The sequence below is a fragment of the Bubalus bubalis genome, chromosome 8, assembly GCF_019923935.1.
Source record: "Bubalus bubalis isolate 160015118507 breed Murrah chromosome 8, NDDB_SH_1, whole genome shotgun sequence".
In the NCBI taxonomy this organism is placed as follows: Eukaryota; Metazoa; Chordata; class Mammalia; order Artiodactyla; family Bovidae; genus Bubalus; species Bubalus bubalis.
In genome coordinates, this window is record NC_059164.1 from 57053282 (window position 1) to 57071885 (window position 18604).

General features: G+C 37.1%; 1 protein-coding gene across 6 annotated transcripts in view; it reads left to right on the plus strand.

The window, feature by feature from the left end:
- Window positions 1–18604, plus strand: part of IMMP2L (inner mitochondrial membrane peptidase subunit 2) — a 965664-nt gene that overhangs the window by 656018 nt on the left and 291042 nt on the right. For 5 of the 6 annotated variants that reach the window (XM_044947171.2, XM_044947176.2, XM_044947175.2 and 2 more), the window contains one exon: window positions 925–990. The exons of the other annotated variant lie outside the window; for it this stretch is intronic. In XM_044947171.2, coding sequence (XP_044803106.2) covers window positions 925–990 — 66 coding nt within the window. The remainder of the gene's footprint in view (window positions 1–924; window positions 991–18604) is intronic. 6 annotated transcript variants of the gene reach the window in all.

Consider the following 18604-nt stretch of genomic DNA (forward strand, 5'->3'; position numbering starts at 1 on the left):
TGCTAGTATCAATGACAAGATTCTGGCAAGGCTGGGCTCTGCCCCTCCACAACTGCTCCTTTAGCACAAGAGACAGAGCAGCTTTAACTGAGAAATGTGGCAAGGAACCAAGGGGTTAAGAATAGCCCCAAACTTCAAATCCTTGAAGAAGTGATATCCTCTCTCCTGGGTGGGCTTGGTCCAAGTTCTTTGTTAGAAATAAACCAACATGGAAAAAACAACAAAAAAGACTCCAGATTCTTTGTTTTTTCAAAATAATTCAGCTTCAGTGTTTTCTTTTTTAAATCAAACTCCTTTGTTTATTTTAAATAAAATGCAACAAGTATGTTATCATTTTAAAGAAATGCCTCATTATTTTCTCATGTAATTAGTTATTTGCTTTATATACATTGCCTCATTTAATTTAATATTAGTATCTTAATTTGTAATTCTTTGTATGCATTTTAAAGATGAGGAAATCCACATCTGAAGAAGAAAATTAGCCCATCAAAATTAAAACTTCAAAAAGGGACTCAAAGCTGAAGCTTAGTTTTATGACTCAGGTTTATTTTTTTTAGAGTAGAATATATTAGTGTTGCTGCTGCTGCTAAGTCGCTTCAGTTGTGTCCGACTCTGTGCAACTATTTAAAAAGTTAAGACAATGTTTACATAAATAGAATATTAGATCATCCTTAAGACAGACTAAAACTAAAAGTATAAATAGTACCATTTGGAGGTAATATCTGAAATGATTTGTTTCATTAATCCTCTTTCCTACAGGTACTTTGATAATTCCTTCTCACTTAAGACTTAAGTAGGACTGATGTCAAGTCATGGTTGCAAAGGGTCCTGTAATGACTTTAATATAGCTTATTTTCTTGTAATATTTATTTCCATTTTCTTAAAACAACAGACATAACTGATTATATAACTTTATTTTTCTAGATCCCCTAAAAACCCAGAACAGAAGATTATTAAGAGAGTGATTGCTCTTGAAGGAGATATTGTAAAGTAAGTACTTAAGCTATGGTTTTTGAGTTCAGGTTATCAATGTCTAGATTTTTGTTGAGTTTTAAATCACATACACGGAATGTATATCTCAGTCTAGAGAGGTATATTTGATGGCTTCAAAGCTTTGGAGACTTTCTAAATGAACTACTGCATCTTTAGTGAGTATCATCAATCATTTGATAGGATATAACACATCCATAAGCTGACTGATGGTACTCTTATCCTCTACTGGGAGACACATTTAAAATAGATATTAATTAAGGTGAAATTAACCACATTTTGTCAAATGACCATTAAATAACTGAATTTCATATGTTTAAATTAGCATCATTTTTCAGATTATGATGTCAAGTTTCATTTTAGAAAAATTCAATAATACTTTATTATTTTAGAAGCAAATACAGAAACAAAAGGGGAGATTTTATTATAAAAAGGATGGGGAAAGATGTAAATGAATGTGAAATGGAAACTTCTGAATCAGTGACAAAAACAGTAGCTTTAGAAAATAACATTGGGACTTCACTGGCAATCCAAAGGTTAAGAGTCCATGCTTCTATACAGAGGGCACAGGTTTGACCCTGGTCAGGGAACTAAGATCCCATAGAACACTTGGCCAAAATAAAAGAAAATAACATTGTAACAATCAACTGTTTTAACAATATGTAATAATGTTTTATTTATTCTGCTTGCTGATAAATATAGAATAATGTTTGAGATTCAACAAGTAAATACTGATGTAGTGTGCAATGTCTCATATTGATTGCTTACTTTCTTATATGTTACAGCCAAGTCTATACAATGTGGGATTCACTATGCTTTGAAACTGTATCTAGAAAGTTTTTTGATCCTGTTTTCCCAAAAAGCTTGATCCTAGACTATTTGATTAATGACAGTACAGTTTAAGCAATATCATTAAAATGATCTAGAGTAAAATCTCGACCAGCAGTTCTCAAATGATGGCCCAAAGGGCACCGGGAGTTTCCAAGACCCTTTGTGAGGGTCTCTGAGATGAGAACTACTTTCCTGATAATACTAAGAAATTATTTGCTTTTTCACTGTCATTTCTCTTGAATGTACAGTGGAGTTTTCCAGAGGTTATATAATGTATGATATTGCAGCAGATTGAAGGCAGAAGTAAAAACAGAAAGGGCTGTCTTCTATTAAGCCAGATACTAAACAGATTGGTAAACATGTTTGAAAAAAAAAAGCCTCCCTTCTCACTATTTTTTTCTCTTGTTTTGAAAAACAGTTGTGCTTTCCATTCAACTTGTTCTTTTTGTTAACATACAGGCTTATTATTGTTATTTTATATTGAATAACTAAGATATCTAAAAATTCTCCACTATAATTTCTAATATGATAAATACTGACAGCTAGTATCCACATAAACAAAGGTTCTTCAAGGCCTCAGTTATCAGTAGAGCTATTGGGGTATGATGTGCTTGGTCTCTCTTCATGAGTATTTGCTTGGTCTTTTTTCCTTCCAAAATCCTTGTTGTTCAGTCACCCAGTCATATCCTTATTGAAGTATGTTTTATATGCTGTGCAATTCAACCACTTTATAAATATGTTGTGTAGTGATTTTTAATATAAATCTATACAGTTGTGCAACCCTCACCACCATCTAGATTTGAAACTTCCTATTACCTTCAAACACTCCCTTCCCAGATTTGTCCTAAACTCTGGTTCCCACAAATCCCCGCTGCTATTGCCACACAACCATGGATCTGCTTTTTATGGGTTAGCCTTTTCTAGAAATTTTACTTACATTTTAATATATGTTGTCCTTTGTCTCTGGTTACTTTCACTTAGCACAGCATTTTTTTTTTTTTTTGGTTTCTCCATTTGTGCATCTGTAGTTTATTCCTTCATATTATTGATTGATTACGTTTGATTACATGAACATACAACTCTATGAGTATATGCAAATCAGTGAGTTCCACTTTTTAAATGGGTAAATTATATGAATTACACCTCAATAAAGCTATTTTAAAAACAAAACAAAAAAATGGATCAACAAAGCAGGGAAACTTTCATCTAAGTAAAGTAATCTAACAGGATTAGGAATGGCAAGGGGCTCATTTTATAGTATAATTCAAGGAGAACACAACTTTAATTCTGATGTAATATCATTGGTCACTAGATAACTAGTCCACAATGTGAGATTGCAAAGCTTGGTTGGACATTAAAAAGCAAACGAGCAAAAAAAAAAAACAAAACCAAAAATGTGCAATCAAAAGCCCTACAACAGACCTTTCTGAAAAAAAGGCAGGATTGTTACTTTCCTCAGTAAGTATAAATATTCTGTTCACAGAGGAGAGGCGGAGCTGAAATGGCAACCCACTCCAGTGTTCTTGCCTTGAGAATCCCAGGGACAGGGGAGCCTGGTGGGCTGCTGTCTATGGGGTCGCACAGAGTCGGACACGACTGAAGCGACTTAGCAGGAGCAGCAGCAGTAGGTTTACAGCTTCTTTCCCCATGGATGCCACCCACATGTTGAACCTCTAGCTTGTTCCATTCTGCAAACTGACGCTTGAGACATACGTCCCTTTTTGCCCTCTTCGCTATTCTTCTATCATGCAGCAATGAATGATATAAAGCATAAAAGTAACAAGGCTCAAGCCTTTTCTACTCTGTAGCTTCTAAAAACTGCTTAATACTTGATTAAAAGAGAACTAGTTTTGTATTTGGTGTTTTAAAAGAAAAATTTAACTTTTATTCATCTGAAACTTCCATATCCTAGATATCCTAACCTTCTTGTACTTTTAATTAGTAATTGAATATATTCCTATAATCATTTTCTAACAATGTTGAAAAACATCAAGGGATAGTTAGGGAATAAAATACTGTTTATTAACGTGGTTACTCCCTTTCTCTGTTATGCATTTTGAAGTGTATGAGAACATATAAAAAGTTAATATGCTATCTGTCTACCACTCATAGCATATTAAAATTTTTATATGTTCTCATATGCTTAAAATGGTAACAAAGAAAAGTATTCTTGCCTGGAAAATTCCATGGGCAGAGGGGCTAGTGAGTTACAGTCCATGGGGTCACAAAGAGTCGGACACGACTGAGCATGCATGTATACATGCTACCACTAGAAATCATTTGTCAATTAGTGTCCTAACTTGTAGTAGGCATGGTGCTTCTGTCTGTGCTGCTGCTACTGCTGCTAAGTCACTTCAGTCGTGTCCAACTCTGTGTAACCCCATAGGTGGCAGCCCATCAGGGTCCCCTGTCCCTGGGATTCTCCAGGCAAGAAAGAATACTGGAATGGGTTGCCATTTCCTTCTCCAATGCCTGAAAGTGAAAAGTGAAAGTGAAGTCGCTCAGTCGTGTCCAGCTCTTAGCGACCCCATGGACTAGAGCCTACCATGCTTCTCCATCCATGGGATTCTCCAAGCAAGAATACGGGAATAGATTGCCATTTCCAGACCTAGAATTTCCACTCCTACTTTTACCCTGGGTAATACCAGATTATCTAGTAGGCAAGCTAAGCACTAATGTAGGTTTCCAGAAAAAAAACATTTTTTTTTAGAAAAAAAGAAGTATTATTTCACTAAATGACCAAAGGGGGAAAAATAATACTTATCAGGACTTGGCTATACTTACTGTGCATTTTATGCTATTTTTATTTTGAATTACACATAATTAGAGGCTATAAAGGGAACCATTATCTTTTCAAAGGTTAAGCCCTTGAAAAGCTTGATCAAGTCCTCAATTTAATGTTCTGTTAGTTAAACTCCTTCAGATTACAGTTAAGTTAAATGTTAGTCACTCAGTTGTGTCCATCTCTTTGCGACCCCATGGACTGTGATGTGCCAGACCCGTCTCTCCATGGAATTCTCCAGGCAAGAATACTGGGGTGGGTAGCTATTCCCCTCTCCAGGGAATCCTCCCAACTCAGGAATGGAACCCAGGTCTCCTTCACTGCAGGCAGATCCTTTACCATCTGAATCACTAGGGAAGCCCAAAAGTGTTAGTTTCTAAAAGTGAGTTGTGTCTAAAGGTGGGTTTGTGTCTCACTTTTTGAGATCCCACAGACTGCAGTCCACCAGGCTCCTCTAGTCCTTGAAATTTTCCAGACTAGAGTACTGGAGTGCATTGCTGTTCCCTTCTCCAGGGATTGAACCTGAGTAGAATCCAGTTTAAAGAGCACTCGTTTGAAAGTTACCTGGTGGAGGCAGGGTGACAGAGCCCAGGAGCAGCACTTCTGGTTTCTGTACACCTGTGCCCTGTCCGCTGGCACAGCACGTGTGCTGCCTTGTCTATGTTCCCACTGGTATTGCTCCATTGTCAACTTCTGATTCCCTGGGTGTGGACCATGCTTAAACCACCTGAGAGAAGTCTGAGTTTGCCCCTTTGATCTAGAATTCATCCTCCCTGCAGGCCACTGGTCAACTAATTGGTCAGCTGCCTTTGGAGTAGGTGCCCTTGCCTGGTTTAGTCAGCTGTGTCTAGGCAGGTAATTTACCTGGTTCTGATGCTGCAGTTATGAGGAACCTCTTGGAATGAGCTTGTATAGCAGACGTCCTGAAGCCTCCCACATTTTGGCAGTGAGATTAGGAGTCACTTTCCTTAGCATTGCCCTTCACAACCTCATTTTTGATTAGACTATACCTGCTCTCCTTGGTATTTGCTCTGACCTTACTCTCTAGGGAAGATTTTTTTTTTTTTATTGCAGAAGTAACACAAGTTTGAAAAATGTATAGTACTGTCATGAACATCCTTGCACACATGCCTTCATACGCTTGTGTGTTTATTCTCGTGGAATAGATACCTATAAGTGGAAAAAGTCAACAAATGCTTTGCTGTTGCTGCTGTTGTTACTTTTAGTTCTAATATATACAGCCAAATTCCCCTCTCAAGAGGTTTGTGTATGTTTACACTCTTACCAACACTGCATGAAATACCCTTTCAGAAGAAATTGACTTAAATATCATGTCCAGAAACCAAAACACTGCATCATAAAATCTGAAAATAGTTCTAGGTGATCAAGTTATATTTAACATAAGCGGTTCACTGACAGTATAGTCCTTACAACTGTTCATGGAATGAACACTAGTGTAGACACTAGAGAGACGTAGTTGAGCAAAGGAGACAGTCTCTTCCTTCATGGAGCTTTACATTCTAGTGGATGGAAGCTAATAATAAACAGACAAACATATCACATAATGCAGTATCACAAGTTAGAAGTGCTATGGAAAAAAATATAGTAGGGAACGAAGTCTAGAGTGATGGTGGGAGTCTGATAGCTAGTTTAGATAGAGTGTTTACTGTAAAACTCTCTAAGGAGAAGGGATTTAAGCAGATATCTAAATTAAGGGAGAAGAGGAGGAAGAGAACCATTCTAGTGTCTGGGGAAGGACAGTTCAGACTAAAGGAATAAATAACAAATGCACATCTGAGATAGATGCATGTTAGATGAGTTTACAAGATGTCAGCATGTTGAATTTTCATGCAGGAAGAAAATAGATGTAGGAGATTAGATTTTAGAGACTTGCAGAACCTTGTGGGGCATAGTAAGGACTTTGGATTTTATTCTAGGAGCATAGCAAGCCAGTGGAGAGCTTTGAGCCATGGAGCAGTATGATCTGATTGGTGTTTTTAGAGGCTCACTGTGCCTGCTGTGAGGAGAATAGGCTAAAGGGAGGCAGTCTGACCCAAATAACCGGTCAAAGTACTTTTCTCTTGAGAAAATCACATCTAGCTTCTTCTAACAGTAGTTAGGTAACCTTATTTATGACATGAATGATGACTACTTTGATTTGTTATTTCAGAGTGATTCACAGAAGTAGTCACATTATTTGTAATCACTGTCATTATGATTATATTGACAAATGATAAGTAGAGTTGAAGTATTCATTCGAAAAATTCAGACAACTGTTGCTCAGACTGTAAAAGAGGAGACTTTCAGGGGTCCAAATGTTCTATCTTGATGTCAACATTGATTAAAATCACAAAGCAATTGCTTGATTCTCTGGATAGCTTAGCTAGGAATGTTAGCTTTTGTCATAAAGTTAACCCAAATGAGGATGCTTATCTATAACATTAACAGTCAAAAGCTAATGAAAGTAATATCAATACTCATTAGCTCCACAAAAATATTTTTCATAGTTATTTGTTTTTTTCTTATTAATTTGTTATGACTCACAGAGAAGCCCTGTTTTAGAAAAGCATAAAATGAGTACAAAGTACTAAATTACGGCAAGTCAATAGGAATCAACCACAATTGAAAGTTCTAAAGCATCAGTATTTTTTATTGGGACATTTATATTTCTGTTTTACAGATTTTGTCAGCCCAGTCAGAAATGAAATCTAGCATTCTTGGTCCTCGTCCTTGGTCAAATACACTTCACAGACATTTGGAATCTGGGCTTCTATGTGGTCTGCAACCTCAATGAACTAAATGAATAGTCTTTGTAGCCCCTAGTGAAGAGGGAAATCAAATACTTTATCACCTAAGCTGGGACACTTTTTAGAGCAAAAGGGGATGATGTTAATTATTTCATTGGAGTAATCAGCATAAACAGTACTGCCCAAACTGCAGCAAGTAGTCACCCTACCAGAAAATATAATCTACTTTCTAATTCACGTAACACACATTGATTCTATTTAGTCTGTAGCCTTCCTTGTTCAGAAGAGTTCCAAGAAGCGTTCATATAAAACAATCACTTTGTGGCCCTAGGGATGTATTAGATCTGGTGGGATCAATGGTGTTGTGTTCACAGCAGTGTTTTTCCTGTTGTGAAATGTAGCATAAGACTTTCTCTCACAAGTATTGAGACTGCAGTGTAGTCTGAGGTAGACAATTGTGAGACTTCTCTCGCTGCAAAATGTTTAAATAATAATTCCCCTTAAAGTCTGGAGACTTTTACTTTGTAAAATGTCAAAACACCCTAATGTATTAAAGATAACTTTCTGGTATTAGCAAAAAAAAAAAAAAATCCATTAAATCACTGGAATTTAAACATTGTAAAGCTTGTTGATCTTAAATGTGCTATTGAAGATAGGAAAATCAATATTAACCTATCACAGATGGTTGGAACATATTATATTCCAGCAAATGATGAAGCTTTATATGAAGAAAAAGAGAACTAAATTGAATTTCCCCAGTAAAGTTAAAAATGATGTTTGTTTAATAACTTCTTTTTATGGTTGGTGTAATATTCTGAATAATAGGAACCTGATGTGTCTATTGGGCTTCCCTGGTGGCTCAGACAGTAAAGAATCCACCTGCAATGCAGGAGACCTGGATTTGGTCCCTGGGCCAGGAAGATCCCCTGGAGAAGGAAATGGCAACCCACTCCAGTATTCCTACTTGGGAAATCCCATGGCCAGAGGAAGCTTGGCGGGCTACGGTCCATGGGGTCACAAAGAGTCAGACACAACTGAGTGACTAAGCACAAATGCATATGATGTGTCTATATGGCTCTCTTTGAAGACCATACATTGGTTTATGGCATTTTTGGTAGATTAGAAATTCATCTGTCCTAAAAGGAAGGATAGAATGAAAAAGGAACTTGTAAAGAAGCCTGTATCCAGAACCCTGATAAAGACTGGTGAAGGCATTGTTTTCTATGAGTATGGAAAACAACAGTTTATTTTATAATTTTCAAATGGGAATGAGATAGATGGTTGCTGCTGAGAACAGCAGCATGTTTACACACTGGGTCCTAGCTGTTGGGAAACTGAACAGAACGTTTTCAGAAAGCTCTAAGGCCCTTTAGCTTGGTTTAATTTGAACACTAACTTTTCCAAAGCAAAATAGCATGGCACATCTATGCTTAGTGCTTAGAGTCTAACCAGTACTGTTAGTTAATAGCTAAGAGTTTGAATAATGAAAATATGTGTTTCAGAGTCTGCCCAAGAGTTCAGTTATCACTAAATTAGAGGCATTTGTGAAAAATCATCAGCTTCCCTCCAATGTGAACCTGGGAAGTTATTAATATATTCTGGACATTTTTACCTTCTTCTTGCTAGAGAATTTTAAGTCTTCTTTATTAAAGAATTAGGGATTGATAGGTAACTCATACCGTTTTGGAAATATTTCTTTCTTTTATATAGTCATAGATGATTATTTGTCACACTACTGCTATATCCGTGAATAAAAATGGAATTGCTAATAAAAACTCTGTGCCTTAGCAATAGGTATTTCTTTCTAAACATCAGAGAGATAGTTACCTTAAGTTTCTATGTAGAAATGTTGACCTTGTTTTTTTTTTAAAGTTCAGATTACTTCTGTGATCAATTTAGAATTGTAGGGAGATTTATATTATTATTTATTGTTGTTCAGTCGCTAAGTATTATTATGGTATTACTAATATACCATAATAATATTATTTTTGTGGTATTCTCTCCACTCCCCATCAGTGATTCTCTGGTTTCATTTTCTGTCTTAGAAAATGTCCTGTCTCTTGACTAGGAATCTTCTTTAGACATGAAACTGTTCCATATTTGTTCATTCATGCATAGTCATTCATTTATTCATTCTCTGTGGTGTAGAGGTTATGAATACAAACTCTGAATTCAGTCTTCCTTGATTCACATCCCAGCTTTACCTCTTAATGTTTTACTTTGCCAAATTAGTTAATTCTCTAAACTTAATTTTTTTCATCTGTCTTTAAAATAGAAATTATAATAATACATACTCCATAGAGTTTTCTTAAGGATTATATGCAATAGTGAATATAATGTGGTTAGCACAATGCTTGGCACATAAGTATGTGTTCAGTAAATATCAGATATCATTAGTAGGTATCATGATTTAATCATTTATTGAGTGCATGGGGTATTTACAATGTTCTAGACACTGCAGGATTCTGAGGTTATAAAAATCATAGGTAGTCTTTGCCTTCTAAACTTATAGTTTGGTCTGAAAACAACAAAATCAGCAAAAAGACAAAACAATGTAATGAAAGAATTGCCACCAGGGAGATGTGGCAAGGCCCCTGGAATATTGGAGGGAAGGCATCTGGTTGACCTGAGGAGCTGGGCTGTGTTAGAGACAACTTTCAGGTTGAAGATTGATATGAACAGGACATTTCCAGCTTCTTTCTTAATTGTGAAAGTAATACAGGGTTAGTACAAAAAATTCAAACAATACTGGGCATATGAAGTAAAAAGAAAAGGCCCCTTTTTGCTTATTAGCCTTACAGAGGTTTATCTGGTATATATCCTTCTAATCTGTGTTACACAGTAGGAGAATGAAATAATTTGAAAAATATTTATCTTATAGCAGAAGTTTCTCCCTAAATACTCCATAAAGAAAAATATATACTTGAGATAGCTCTGTAAGTATATGTTTCCTAATGTGTATGTACTCAGGTACATTTATGTTCTACTAGTATACTCATATGTCTACACTGTGTAGGTATTTGTAAACATGGCAATTCCAGAATTGCTTATTTAATAAGGCCTAAGTAATAAGTAATAGTCCCAGGAGTAATGTACAGTAGCTGTGATTTATGATCTAGAGAAAACCATTTATAGAAAATTAAAGGCAAGAACATGAAAATAAATATTAACTAATATTCTCATTATTTAATACTCTTCAAATTAAACTCACCATATCTAAAAGGAAATATTAGCACCATCATGTCCTCTCCAGGAAGTCCATGGACTGAAATAACTGCGGTATTTCAGGTAAGAAACCCATTGGCTTAGCTTGTGGTAAGTTGTTTCAGTTGCGTCTGGCTCTTTGCAACTCTATGGACTGTAGCCCTCCAGGCTCCTCTGTCCATGGGATTCTCTAGGCAAGAATCCTGGAGAGGGTTACCATGCCCTCCTCCAGGGGATCGAACCCAAGTCTCTTACCTCTCCTCCACTGGCAGCAGATTCTTTACCACTAGTGCCACCTGGGAAGCGCCAGGAAGCCTAGCAGGATGCTGTGATGTGGCTCTATCCTAGTCCACATCTCCTTGCTTCTCTCTCGAAGACAGTAGTCAGTTTCTAACTATGCTTTTCACTAAGCTCCTGTTCTCTCTAGTTGAGCTGGCTTTGGGACTTTGCTCCTCATTTCTGCCATTAGCCTCATCCAGTTACCCAGTACAGGTAGGTTATGTGAAGTGCTCTTCTGAAATCTGATTCTTCCTAACAGGAAGTGTATCACATTTAAATCTGGCTGGAGTATCAGTGATCAGTGTATTAGTCTTCTTTGCTGCTAGCTTAATTACATTTCTTAGGAGTATTACTTTCTGAAGTTGTGAACTCCCAGTTAAAATAGAGAGAAATGCTAACTTTTGTACACTTCTTTGAACGAAATATTGATTTTTTTTTCCTTTGCTCACAATAATGTAAGTCTGTCAAATATTTTGAAAAGACATATAAGTATAATTATCTCAGTAGGAAACTAAAAAGATTGTCTTAAAATACCTTTTTAACTAAGCTTAAGAGGCATGCCAGGAAGATTCAAGAATATTTCAACCTGAATAATTACTTAATAATTATGGAACGGGTAGCTCTTCTATTTTTGTGAGATTTCAGCTAACCTTGTTTAAACTTAACTTTGACCATGGTTTCTCTTTTAAAATGTTTGCAGGAAGAATTTCATGTAGGAAGCAGATGTGTTTGATATGTTGATTTAATTAGTTGTGGATGCTCTAAAGTTTTTATTAATTTTTTTCATCTCAAAATGTCTTTAAAATGCCTAAAAACCATAGAGGTCGCATGATAAAGTGGAAAGAATGTTACACTCGAACTAAAATGATAAGAGATCCAATGACAGTTCTGTTTTCTTCCAAGCTGTGTAACCTTGGGAAAGTTATTGACTTCTCTGAGTTTTGATTTTTTTAAAAAAACCTATTTCCAGGGTTATTGTGAAGACCAAAAGAGGTAAATTAGTATATGTACTAATCCTCTCTTATGAATTTTAACATGCTATCAAAATGTAATGTGATTTAACTTTCTACATGAAATAATAGATATAATTTGATTAGCGCAGAGCTAAACCAATGCTTAGAAGAATGTCTTGCCCATTTTAGATTTATCATTTTTTTATCATTGTTGAAATAATTTGATTGTGCTGCTAGACTAAGATATAGCACCATATTTTGTGAATCCAAGAGTTGGAAGAAAAATCACTTTTAAAACTTTCCATTCAGGTACTCCCAGGTTGGCTATACGACTGAGAGACTTCACCTTATACCTTATAGGATCTTGACCTGCTTTTTTTTTGTACACTGTTACCTGTTGGCAAGATATTTCATAATTTTGATATTTGTTTCTTATTGTACTATAGTAGGGATCAGTATACTTTCTCTGTCAAAGGCCCATAATAGTTTTGGCTTTGCAAGCCACACTGTCTGTCAAAAGTCCTCAACACTGATATTGTACCAAGAAAACAACACTCAATGATCCACAAAATGAATGCTGTAATAAAAATCTATTCACAAACACAGATGTTGGCCTACATTTGGCCCATAGGTCATAGTTCGCCAATCCTTGGTCTGTGTTGCCTACTTTTATTCTCATAACTTGGAAATCAATAAATATTACAAAACTTACTTCTAGTCTTGGCCAATACTTTAAATAGAAGAGAAGAATTAGCCTAAAGTCCATGGGTTCTTTGGTTATATGTTAGTTGAATCAAAGGACAGTAGGAGAGAAAATACTGAGCTGCTCCTCCAAGATCTTTGCTGAATTGCTAGAAGCCACATGAGTGCACCTGGACAATGAAGATATTTGTCTTGATCTGGATGGGGAAAAGTTATTATACTATAAGAACCCTGCAAACCATCTTTACTGGGGAGCAGTCACAATGCTCATAAAAGAGTAGTATAAATTTTATTGCCCAAATAGTTTCTTTTAATACAAAAGGAACAACCCTGCACTTGGAAAAATTCAGTATCCAAATATTACCCTCATCCTATTTTTGTCTCCTCTTATAAGCCCGGCATAGAAGTCCAGCTATCTTTTGGCTTTTATTTTAGCTCAGTCTGCTTATGCTGGATTAAACTGAGACTCCAGAGAGGAAGGAACTGATATAACCTAGAGGTTCTGTTCCTTTAAGTAATTTTGTTCCTCAATTTATTTCACTGTGTAATGAAAATATTCAAATGTTATCTAAGTCGTTATGATAGACACTTATGTATATAATAGCATCTTAGGTACAAGCAGTAATTATTCCCATACTTAAAATGTTGATTTTGAAATTAAAGTCTACACAGTTTTATACAACTTGAAAATATTTGTTAACATAAATATTAATTGTAAATTGCTTGTTATAAAAGGAATCTTCTGTTTTTTTTTTTGTTTGTTTGTTTGTTTTTCCCTCCTGGAAAGTGATCCTACATAAGAATCTGAATGGTTCAGGCTAGCAGAACTAATAAGATTTTGAAATTGATCATCCTTGTTATGATTCAAATGAGAATCAGAGTGAAAATAATTAAAAATTTCTTCATTATTAAGGGACTGGAAATTGTTATTTTCTTTCAGAAGGGGAAATTGTATGATGAAAGTTTTAGGTTTGGTCTATGAATAATAGCAAGTCATTAACGGCTTCCACAACTGGTCACCTGGGAACCCAAGAGATTTTCTACTTTGTTTATTACAGAAATAAATTCTACACCCTGACTATTGTGTGATTCCTGATTTTAATATGCAGCCTGGAGCAGGCAGTGATAAACAGTGAGTCCCACACTGCTGCACCTCCAGGTGTATTGATAATTCCAAGGAACATTTCTGGAGTCCGAATTTCAATTTTACATACATCAAAAAGTAAATGACTATTTAATCTTTTACTCTAACATGAAGAGGAGCAAGTAATATATACTGGAATGGGGTTTAGTAGGATGGAAAGCCAAACTGAAAGATTTTCTATTTGAGATGAAACCATAATAAGCAGTAAGGTTTACAAAAGCATGGAATAAGATAATAGAAGTGGGAGCAAATGAGCGGATTAGAATTTGGTATATATATGGGAAACTAAAGTGACCTTTAATGGATTTCTGGGAAATCTTTGGGGGATTATGTAAATCAAGCCTGAATTCTAAATCTAATACAGCTATCATTAAAATCAAGAGAATGCTTACTGCATGATGGGAATTGAAATGACTCCTAACTTTATAATGTTTCTGCGCTCTAGTATTCTCATAGGACTTTCAAAAAAATAATGCTTTTTTATTAAAACTTGCAGCACCCTTAGTAATAATGTAGAGGAAGGCAAGGAGGATACGATAACAAAATTTGTATGAAAGTTTCACTTTTCACATTCTCACACTAACAAGGAATGAAAATATCACTATGCCTTGAGTCAGCAAGATTAACATAGTTTTGGCAAAACGAATACAATTTTGTAAAGTTTAAAAATAAAATAAAATAAAAAAAAACATAGTTTTAGTCTTTACTACTAAGAAAGGTGAAAAAAATGTTATTGCTATTTTCATTTGTATTATTATTGCTAACTAGGATATAATTTTATGTAATTATTAACCTTTAATTTCTTTTTCTAAGAGCTGTCTTTACCAGAATTATTGATTTTACAAAGGTATTAAGTGTTTTCTTCTCAGTTTGAATATTTTATGTATGTTAGCTCCTTGTCATATTTAGATCAAATATTTCATTTGCCATTTAGTTTAATTCATTCTCATAGATAATTTAAGGAGGTAAGTCTTTTAAGTCATTTCATCTTATTTTTGACAATTATAAGTCCCAGAATAGAACTTTAGAAATTGAATTCTCTGAAATAATTTTACACATTTGTCTACTGTGAGTAGTTAGTGCAAAAATGCTAATCTATGAGTTTAAGAAATATAGAGAAATGAGAGTTCACTCTAAAGTTTACAAAATGTTTCTTCAACATTTCAAGGTTTTAAAAATCTAGAAACACGGTTTTGTAGAAGAGGTGGTGGTAGTGGTAAAGAACCACCTACTAATGCAGGAGGCATAAGAGATGCAGGTTCACTCCCTGAGTCAGGAACGTCCCCTGGAGAAGGGCTCAGCAATCCACTTCAGTATTCTTACCTGGAGAATCCCAGGTACAGGGGAACCTTGTGGGCTACAGTCCATTGAGTCACAAAGAGTCAGACATACCTGAAGCATCTTAGCACAGCACATAGCACATACACATGTCACACTACCGCACAAGTACTCTCACTTCACACGCTAGCAAGGTAATGCTCAAAATCCTTCAGGCTAGGCTTCAACAGTATGTGAACTGAGAACTTTCTGATGTACAGGCTGGGTTTAGAAAAGGCAGAGGAAACAGAGATCAAATTGCCAACATCCATTGGATCATAGTAAAAAGCAAGGGAATTCCAGAAAAAAAAAAAGAAAACAAACACATCTACTGCTGCTTCATTGTCTACGCTAAAGCCTTTAACTCTGTACATCACAACAAACTCTGGAAAATTCTTAAAGAGATGGAAATACTAGATCACTTTGCTTGCCTCCTGAGAGAACCTGAGAAACCTGTATTCAGATCAAGAAGCCACAGACCCAGACATAGAACAATGGACTAGCTCAAAATTGGGAAAGGAATACGTCAAGGCTGTATTATTGTCACCCTGCTTATTTAACTTATATGCAGAGTACATCATGAGAAACGCTGGGCTGGATGAAGCACAAGCTGGAATCAAGATTGCAGGGAGAAATATCAATAACCTCAGATATGCAGATGACACCACCCTTAGGGCAGAAAGTGAAGAAGCACTAAAGAGCCTTTTGATGAAAGTGAAAGAGGAGAGTGAAAAGGTTGGCTTAAAGCTCAACATTCAGAAAACTAAGATCATGGCATCTGGTTCCATTACTTCATGGGAAGTAGATGGGGAAACAGTGGCTGACTTTATTTTTGGGGGCTCCAAGATCACTGTGGATGGTGACTGCAGCCATGAAATTAAGAGATGCTTACTCCTTGGAAGGAAGGTTATGACCAGCCTGGACAGTATATTAAAAAGCAGAGACTTTACTTTGCCAACAAAGGTCCGTCGAGTCAAGGCTATGGTTTTTCCAGTAGTCATGTATGGATGTGAGAGTTAGACTATAAAGAAAGCTGAGTGCCAAAGAATTGATGCTTTTGAACTGTGGTGTTGGAGAAGACTCTTGAGAGTCCCTTGGACTGCAAGGAGATCCAGCCTGTCCATCCTAATGGAGATCAGTCCTGTGTGTTCATTGGAGGGACTGATGTTGAAGCTGAAACTCCAGTACTCTGGCCACTTCATGCGAAGGGCTGACTCATTTGAAGAGACCCTGATTCTGGGAAAGATTGAGGGCAGGAGGAGAAGGGGACTACAGAGGAAGAGATGGTTGGATGGCATCACCGACTCAATGGGCATCAGTTTGGCTAATCTCTGGGAGTTGGTGATGGACAGGGAGGCCTGGCATGCTGCGGTTCATGGAGTTGCAAAGAGTCGGACACAACTGAATGACTGAACTGAGCTGAACTGAATGGCAGAAAGCAAAGAGGAACTAAAGAGCTTCTTGATGAAAGTGAAAGAAGAGAGTAAAAGAGATGACTTAAAATTCAGCACTCAAAAAACTAAGATCATGGCACCTGGTCCCATCATTTCATGGCAAATAGATGGGAAAAAATAGAAAGAAAAGCTATGGCATACCTAGACAACATATTAAAAAGCAGAGACATCACTTTGCCAATAAAGATCCTAATAGTTGAAGCTGTAGTTTTTCCAGTAGTCATGTACAGTTGTCAGAGTTGACCCATCAAAATGACTGAGCACCAAAGAATTAATGCTTTCTAACTGTGGCGCTAGAGAAGTCTCTTCAGAGTCCCTTGGACAACATGGAAATCAAACCATCAATCCTAAAGGAAATCAGTCCTGAATATTCACTGGAAGGACTGATGCTGAAGCTCCAGTTCCAATATTTTGGCCACCTGATGTGAAGAGCCAACTCATTGGAAAAGGCCCTGATTCTGGGAAAGATTGAGAGCAGGAGGAGAAGGGGGTGACAGGATGAGATAGTTGGAGGGCATCACCAACTCAGTAAACATGAATTTGAGCGAACTCTGAGAGATGGTGAAGGCCAGGGAAGCCTGACGTGTTGCAGTCCATGGGGTTGCAAAGAGTTGGACATGACTTAGTGACTGAACAACAACATGAATATATCTAGGTACATTCTATAGGTAACATGGTTACCATATGGAGAATGGCAATTTTCTAATAGAATGTTTCTCAAAGAGTGCTCTCCAGATGACAACATCAGTGCCAGGTTTTAGGAACTCACTCCCCCTTTATTTGTAATGCTTTCTGTACAATTTAAACCTTTAGGAAGATGAAAATGACTTAAATAAATTCGAGGATTCTTGGACTAAATAAGACCAAATGATTTTTGGCATGTGTTCTAGCTCTTAAATTCTATACTAGATAATTTTTGTAGGAAATAAGAATGCAGTCCATGCCTAACTTTGGTAGACTTATTAGCACTGGAAGAATCTTTCCCCCTCCCAGGGTGGAGGAGTGGATCCCAGTGCCCATCATTCCCTACAGCTGTTGCTTTATGCTGAGGAATCTGAGACATTGACCTTGGATGTGCTCAAAAGGGAAAAGCACAGGAGACAAGCAAGGGAGAACCTTCTTTCATTGTGTCTAAAGGATGGGTTACTAGGCCTTTGTCCCCCTCACCCACACCAGATAACTGTACCTGTATCCTAACTGATTACCTTATTTTAGCCTTGCCTATTCACCCCCCACAGAGAAGGCAATGGCACCCCACTCCAGTACTGTTGCCCGGAAAATCCCATGGATGGAGGAGCCTGGTAGGCTGCAGTCCATGGGGTTGCTAAGAGTCGGACACGACTGAGCGACTTCATTTTCACTTTCCACTTTCATGCATTGGAGAAGGAAATGGCAACCCACTCCAGTGTTCTTGCCTGGAGAATCCCATGGATGGAGAAGCCTGGTAGGCTGCAGTCCATGGAGTCGCACAGAGTCGAACACTACTAAGTGACTTAGCAGCAGCAGCATTCACCCCCCACACTTCCACTGGGATGATTTTATTAAAATGTTAGTCTTGTGAAGAGCCAACTCATTTTTGGAAAAGACCCTGATGCTGGGAAAGATTGAGAGGAGGAGGAGAAGGGGATGACAGAAGATGAGATGGTTGGATGGCATCATTAACTCAATGGACATGAGTTTGAGCAAACTCCGGGAGATGGTGAAGGACAGGGAAGCCAGGTGGGGTGCAGTCCATGGTGTTGCAGTCAGACACAACTTAGCAACAGAACAACAAAGTCTTGCTATGACTCCCACACTCAGGAGCACAGCTTGACTGCCCCCTCATGACCTGATGATCTGTTAGTGTCTCTCCAGCTGCATTCTCTCCAGTATGTTCTAGCCACCCTGGTAGTTTGGTGTTTCTTGGCAATTAGGCACCTTTTCACAGACCATTGGCTTTGCAGGAAGCACCCTGCCTTTGGTCTTATTCCCTTTGTTTTATTTTTCTCTGGGTAACTTCTACTCCACTTCTAGGAATTCATCCGGAGGTGGACTTGCACTTGAGTGGAAAGGAGTGTGTCCAAGGCATCATTGTTTATAACAGCAAAAGACTACAGCCTTCTACATGCACATCAGTAGAGTTAAGGTTGTGACGGTACAGTCATGAAATGAAACACTCTGGAACAGTTAAGAGGAAAAGGATGGCTCTATAAGCATACACA